This window comes from Hylobates moloch, unplaced genomic scaffold, assembly GCF_009828535.3.
Source record: "Hylobates moloch isolate HMO894 unplaced genomic scaffold, HMol_V3 SCAFFOLD_13, whole genome shotgun sequence".
Lineage (NCBI taxonomy): Eukaryota > Metazoa > Chordata > Mammalia > Primates > Hylobatidae > Hylobates > Hylobates moloch.
This window is the reverse complement of record NW_026652288.1, coordinates 70,661,001-70,669,002: the sequence shown is the minus strand read 5'-3', so window position 1 is coordinate 70,669,002 and position 8,002 is coordinate 70,661,001. Positions and strand designations below refer to the sequence as shown.

The following is an 8,002-nucleotide window of genomic DNA, read 5'->3' as shown; positions in this document are numbered from 1 at the left end:
TCTTGCCTGTGAGAGTGGGAGTATTCTGAATTCATGTAATAGCAAGGAGTTCAGTGTCACTGAAGTTATCACTGCAAATGGAAGAATAGAGAAATAAGGCTTTTTAGGTTTCTAAACAAAGAATTGGGATTTTTATTATCTAGGAGATGAAGAACTATTGGTGGATTTTTGAGCAGTGATGGAACCTGGTCATTTGCAGGGCAGTATCACTCTTGGAACTCTGTGGAGATAAATTTGATCAGGCAAGACCTGCCTTTACAGGTCTTAATCTTATGTCAAATTTTTTTGGGAAGATGCTCACAGGGTCACTCTGCAAAACTTTTACAGCCAGATCCCCAATTTAAAGTTATTCCAATGAGAATATAGAGAATAGTCTAGGTCAGTTACATAAACTAGTTTGGACTTTGAAAAATGAAATGTCCTATTTTTGTACATTGCTAATAAAAACAACAAGCTTATGACTGCCTCCTAAAAATCCTAGGCGATGTCAAAACTTCTGTATTGTTTTAGTTTCTAGTACATTTATATTAACATTTTTTGTTTTTAGAATAGTTCAAAGAAAGGGGCACCATTTCATTTTATGTTTTCCACCTGTAAAGTAATAAAGAACTGTCTACATTTCATACAGACTTTCATTTCATCTTTATGCAACTCCCATGAGTAGGTATTATTATCCTCATTTTAAAACTAAAGAAGCTGGTTCCCAGGTTAAGCAACTTGGCTTTCATTACAGAAAGAGCTGGAATTTGAACCCAAGTCTCTCCAACATCAAAATCCTTTCTTTCTAATATATCACCCTTCTTCTTGATAGCACTTGTATAGGTGGAATGTTGTTTTTCCTCTGTACACCTTCTTTATAGAATATTTTCTTCATGTTATCTAAAGGCATGGTGCAAATTAAAAACCTGTGAATCTCTGCATTAGGATAATTCAGCTTACCTAATTGTTTAGGTCACGTAGCCCCTTGTTTCCTCCATAATAATAGAATAAAGAAGAGCCAGAGGAGTTCTGCTTTCCCATGACTTACATCACTCTGCAGACAATTGGCAGCCAGGAGACGGGCAGCTGCTGCACTCTTCAGATTTCTCTCTATTTAAAGTTCAAAGAGACGCTGGATAACAAAAGAAAGAGGTAAGCGTGGCCTGACCTAGCCACCCACCAACAGGAATAATGGCTGAAAAAGGTAAGATTTAAGGCATGGGATTCTCTTGGCAAAAAAAAAAGAAGGCTTCTTGACTTTGGTTTATTTATGTTTCTTGGTGTTTCCCAGTCACTTTAAAAAATGTGATATCTATGCTAAATGACCATTAACCATATATGTTATTGTGGCTGCAAAAATGCATTAATTATGTAATTTGTGGATCAGGCCTATAGGTTATAAATAATTTTAAAATGATCTCAACAAAGGAAAAGAGCTTAATTTTGTTTATGCTTATTTTGAAAGGTGAGTTAGAAATTAGTTCTCCTCATTTCAATTCTGATCCAGAATTGAAGACAGTTAAGTTCTGTGTCAGATCTGCTATTAAATGGCTATGTGAGTTTGCAGAAGTCCCTATACGTCTCTGAGTCTGTTTTCTGACAATAAAATGAGAATATTGGGTTCAGTAATCTGTTCCACATCTAACATTTTTGTTCCACATCTAACTTTTTTCTGGCTTTTAAACTTTTTTTGTATTTATATTTTATAGTTATATAAAAGAATTGATTCCAATTTGTCAAAAGGTTGAATATATACTGTATCTAAGAAATGGTTTTTAAATATTTACAGGAATTTTTGCTTTGAATCTTGACAATGACCTTGTGAAATATGCATATCATCATCATCCCCATTTTATAGATAAGAAAATGGAGACACAGCAGTTTAGTAACTTGCTTATGATCACTAAAGAGTGGTGGCACCAGGTGTTTAACCTGGACAGTCTTTTCCAGAGCGCAGTGTCCTCAAGAACACTTCCAGCTGTAACTACTTTGATATGCTCAGAACTGGACAAGGGAGAAGCATTTTACAATTACACTTCATGTTTAAAGAGATGTTTTGTTCTTATTTGTGCTAGTAATGTAAGTGACATATGCAAAGTATGTTGTGCTCTTATGTATTTCTACTTCCAAACAATTCCACAGGTATTAGTAAAGTTGAAAATATTAGTGTTAAAAAAACACCAATGGAATGTATACTTTGGGTGTTAAAATGCACAGTTAGTGCTAATGGTACTATTTTACAAGGAAAGTAAATAATGAGATACTGACTTTTAGGGCTCTGTGATACGTAAATTTTATTAAAATATGCATGTATAAAATATAAATGCACAATTAAAGGGTTAATATTAATTTTCAAGTTCTTTGAAATTGGGAAAAATATAAAGCCACGTACATAGACAGTTCAAAAAAATTACTGCTATGTACTTCCATTGTAGTGGTACCTTAATTCATAAAAAAGGCTTTCGTTCAAATGAGAGTAAAGGGCAACTCATGTTGTTTGCTTTATCCTTAAGCAATACCATGTCAAGCAAAGAGAAGAGTTTTCCGTTTAGTGCTTAATGCCTTATACAAGGTCACAGTGAGATGGAGAAACAAGAAAAGCACGTTGAATTTTGTCGGTTAAGAGAGACTCTAGCATTCTTGGAAAAATAGATTTAAAGTATTAAAATTTATTTCAAATTCAGTGAGTTTGCTTTTATAAAAATGTCTTCTAATTTTAAATTGTGTCTCATCTCCTGATGATTTTATTTTAATAGCATTTTTTAAAATTTCACATTTTAAAGTGATGGAAATCGTAATAGGAGTATAATTGCTAAGAATATGCATTCTCTCTTTTAACTAATGGCATAAGATCTAATTGTGCTTTGCAGTTAAGAATATATCTGAGTCCTTAACACAGGGACATTAATTTTATAGAATGTTTTTCTGTGCTCTTTCTAAATCTTTTTGTATGATGTATGTGTGGATTTCTGTGTGATTGCATGTGTATGTTTGCTTGAAAGAACAAGAGTTACATGCAGTGAATACTTTTAAAAAGATGCTTGTATAAATTGCTTTTTACAGGTAAGAGTACAAATAGGAGGCACAAAGGAATCATATATAACAAATGCTATTTATATGTGTGTTGGATTATTACTGCCCATTGATTCAGGTTCAGTGCTGGTTGTTATACCGAACAATTTTTAAACAATAGAAATTCTTTTCTGTAGTCAAGAACAGTTATATAATGTATGATACTTTCCTTTTCCTTGTGATATTTAAAATTACATTCAGCTATTGAGGCCAAGAAGAGTTCTCAATACCTTTCCCTGTGTTATAATTATTTACTTTAGTGGGAATTGCCTCAGAGTTGTATTAGATTGTTTTTATATAAATAGCTGCTGTATATGTTATTGCACAAATGTATGAATGTGTTCTGTATACACTAAACACACATGGTGGTTAGAGTTTACAAAGCTTTGCACGTATGTTATGTCATTTGACGTTCAAAACTATTCCAGGAGGTAGATAGCAGAAGTTTCATTATTCATATTTTACCAATAGGAAAGTTCAAGCTCAGAATTGCCGAAGGTCCCATAACAGTAAAAGACCCATGGTTTGATTCAAAATACCCAGGGTTTATGACAGTCTCACGTATTTTCTGTAGAAAAGAAAAAATAATTATGTATGGGTATAACTAGAGAGTGTATGCTTTTTTCTTAATGTTACCAGATTCCTTTTACTCTCTTGACACAGAAAATTTAATACTAAAATGACCAATATAATCTGTTTTCTATGGTTTATTTTAAAGCGGAGTCTACATTTTCACACCTTCTGGTTCCTATTCTTCTCCTGATTGGCTGGATTGTGGGCTGCGTCATAATGATTTATGTTGTCTTCTCTTAGAAAGGTAAGGGTTTTTAATAACTGAATGTTTATTTATAGTCTAAATTACTCCAGAAACAATCTTTCCTATTTTACTATGGAATGTTTTGTCTTTCAGACAAGAAGATATCAGATTGACATCATTTAGAAGAATTAAGAAAACTATGAACATGACCGATTATTAAATGTCTCATCTTAAACAATGCAATGTTTGACATCACTTTACAAACTTGGATCATAAACTGGCACTTTGGTGTGTATAAGAATTTCTTCAGGTCAATAAGAAATTATGAGTGAATTTCTCTATATTCTGAGTGAGAAAAATGTTTAGCTGTGACGAAAAATGCGTCATTAAAAATGTTTGATAAATTTAACCACATTACAAAAAATTATCCCCCCTGCCCTCTGGAAAAAACTATAGAGAAAGTGGGCTGAGGCTGTTCATGGAGGCTCATGTCTGTAATCCCAGCACTTAGTGGGGATCCCTTGAGCCCAGAAATTGGAGACCTGCCTAGGCGACAGAGAGAGACCCCATCCCTACCAAAAAAAAAAAAAGAAAGAAAGAAAGAAAGAAAGAAAAAAAGAAAGAAAGAAAAGAAAATGGGCTAGAGATAAAAACAGACAATTCAGAGAACATATAATGTAAAAGTACACTTACTTAAGCTCTTGTTCGCAAAAAGAGAAATGTAATTAAAACTACACTGAAGAATCATCACTCACTTATCAGATGGGAAAAAATAAAGATGTTTGACAACATATGTGTTGGTAAGACTGTGTGCAATTAGGCATTCTCATACATTGTCTTTGGGAATTCAAAATGGTACATTTTAGGGGGGATGCTTGGCAGTACATATCTATCAAAATTACATATATATTTAATTTTTGGATCAGCAATCCCTCTTCTAGGAATATGGCAATTTCCACAGGTACGTGGGCAAAAATACAAAATGGCTTATATACAAGGCTATTTATTCTAGCATAATTTGTTTAGCAAAAACCTGGAAATAAGCCAAATATCTATTAATAGGGGATTAACTGAATAAACTGTAGTATGTCTACATAATGTAGTACTTACGCAGTTGTGAAAAGGAATGAAAAGGATTTTTAGATACTGATATGACGAGATCTCCCGGACAAAGTGTTAAGTGAAGAAGCCAGGTATAGGACAATGTATGCTACCTTTTATATGAGAGAAGAAGGGGCTATACCAATTTGTACATGTATTTGTTGAAATTAGAATATTGAAACTTGAGGAGAAACAAATGGAGGCTAGATATCTCTGAATATGCCTTGTTTTATAGTTTTTATTTTTGGAATCATATAACTATTTTATAAGATAAGAAAAAATAATTTCTCAAAATTGAAAACAAACTAAAGCAAATATGAGAGTATATCAAGTTGTGGCATAACCACACAGAGAAAATACATCTTTCATTCATCTTTATAACATAGTATATTTGACTGTACACCTCTTACGGGATAAAAATCTTAACCACATTCAGTAGTCTTTTTGTTCATGGTAATATTGTTATGGTTGGTTTGAAATTCGTATCATCAGCATAAATTCAAGTAAATAATTGGTGATATTGAATCTGAATTGCAAATATCAGTATAAACTAATTATTTTTCTTCTTCTAAAACAAAAAATCTATTCAAACTCTGTCCACTGGAAAAGCCTGGGAGGAAGTCCAGTCTGTAAGTCCAGTCTCCACTCAAAGGAGGCAGGGATCCCTGCCCTAGTCTGGAACAGAAAATGTACAATGTAATTTGCAATTTCATACTGAATGGGTTAGTCTGATTATACCTGTACCCACTGATCAATTTAACATCACCAAAAATATTACAGCTCAACATTGTGTTCCTCCTGATAGGATATGGTAGAAAGTACAGAGTGCCACCTATGAAGTATTCTTGCCCAAACAAGTGAACCTGAAGCAGAACAATTTTCTGGATCAATCTACAAGGCTACTTTAAACAAAATCATGAGGATATATTCTGCCAAGTCCAAAGTGTGGAAAACTATAAAGGATACATGCTCCGTTTTTTCCAACAAATAGCTAATATTAAGATGTGAGGTGGGGGCTGGGTGCAGTGGCTCACACCTGTAATCCCAGCACTTTGGGAGGCTGAGGTGGGTGGATCACGTCAGGAGATTGAGACCATCCTGACCAACATGGTGAAACCCTGTCTCTTCTAAAAACACAAAAATTAGCTGGGCGTGGTGGCACGTGCCTGTAATCCCAGCTACTCGGGAGGCTGAGGCAAGAGAATTGCTTGAACCAGGGAGTTGGAGGTTGCAGTGAGCTGAGATCATGCCACTGCACTCCAGTCTGGCGACAGAGTGAGACTCCGTCTCAAAAAAAAAACAAACAAACAAACAAAAAAAAAAGTGAGGTGGGAAAGGAGAAACTAATACAGAATGAAAGAGACTTAAAAGGATAGCCAACAAATGCAATATATGAATCAACTACAAAAGACACATTTTTGCATGTCTGGGATAAAGATATTAAGAAATTGTTATTTATTCTAAACATTACATGTTAGGATTTGAATATGGTTTGTTTTTCTCCACCAAATGTCATATTGAAATTTAATTCCCAGTGTGGCAATTTTGGGAGGTGGGGCCTAGTGGCAGGTGTTTGGGTCATAGGGATGGATCCCTCCTGAATGGCTTGGTGCCTTTCTCTTGGTAATGAGTGAGTTCTCACTTCCTAGAGACTAGGATGGCTCCTTAGAAAGTGGGTTGTTATAAAGCCAGAATGCCCCTTGGGCCTGGCCCCTCTTCACACTTGGCCACTTACCTGTTGACCTCTGCCATGTTTTGACTCAGCACAAAAGCCTCACCATTAGCTGAGCAAGATGTCAACACCATGCTTCTTATACAGCCTGTGGAATGAGCTTATTAAACCTCTTTTCTTTATAAATCACCCAGCCTCAGGTATTTCTTTTAGCAACACAAAATGGACTAAGACACTATAATAATGACTTGGCAATAGAAAAGACTCTTACCTGTTAGAGACAATACTGAAATAATTGCTGGTTATATATTAGGATATCTTTACCTTAAAATATTACCTTAAAATATTCCTATAGAAAAACTAAACTATAAAACTATATAAAAACTATAAAAAAAAGCTTAAAAATGAAGTGGGGAACATTAAATAAGACAGGCAAAATGTTGACATTTGCTTAAGATGAATGGTGATCTCATAAGGATTTATTATACCCTTTATTCTACTTTTGTGAATATTTAAACATTTTTATAAGAAGTTTCCTTTTTCCTCCTGGTGACTGTGTTGCAAACTGTAACTAATACAAGTGAGAAAAATTACACAAAATATAACACAGTGCTGTTCCTGAACCTCACCCTGGGAGAGTCTGATTCAGCAGGTGTGCACTGGGTCCAGAAATCTGCATTTTAACAAATTCCTCCAGGGATACTTGGGCACACTAAAATTTAAGAACCATTGTTTTAGAGAAGTGGTGCTCAGATTTTAGTGCACATCAGTATCCTCTGGAGAACTTGTTAAAGCACAGATAGCTGGACATTCTCAGAGTTTCTGATTCAGATCTGGGATGGGAGCCTATGAATTTAATTTCTAACAAGTTTTCGGGTGATGCTGCTGCTGCTGCCTTGGGATCTGTATTTTGAGAACTGCTGTTTAGAAGGGAGCTGATTTATTCTTCATAACTTTCACACTATCTTCCATTTGATTAATTTCTGTACATAAATTAATCCTCATAAAAAAATTAGAAAAAGCTTTTGCTCTATTCACTGATTCTGATCTTTTAAACTTGGCTAAACACTTCAAAAATGCTTCTTAAATATACTTAGAGAAATATTTACCAAATTTAAGCAGAAAATGTACACAAAATCAAGCTCAACTCATTTCATTAATGACTTGCCCTAATTTAAGTTTTCTCCAGACCTGAGAAAAACTAACTCACCTTCAATCAGAGGTCTTATTGGAGTTGACTCCCACAGGCTTCTCGAAGCTGACTGTCAATATCTTCAGGAATTTTGTATTAGTCAGTGTCTCATCTGTAGCTTGAAACTGGCCATGGTGGAGTATGTACACTACAAAAATCAACAAGTGCTATATATTAGGATTTGTTTCGCTAAATCGCCAGCTCCTAAACATTTACCAGCACACCACTG

The 8,002-nt window shown here is 34.6% G+C and overlaps 1 protein-coding gene across 1 annotated transcript; it reads left to right on the top strand.

Moving 5' to 3' along the window:
- Positions 1-1,119: 1,119 nt before the first annotated feature.
- On the top strand, positions 1,120-4,601 carry STRIT1 (small transmembrane regulator of ion transport 1). The gene is made up of 3 exons (XM_032172249.1): positions 1,120-1,183; positions 3,770-3,868; positions 3,962-4,601. Exons 1-2 carry the CDS (start codon positions 1,171-1,173, stop codon positions 3,862-3,864), a joined length of 108 nt encoding a protein of 35 aa, XP_032028140.1. The 5' UTR covers positions 1,120-1,170; the 3' UTR covers positions 3,865-3,868; positions 3,962-4,601.
- Positions 4,602-8,002: the final 3,401 nt, after the last annotated feature.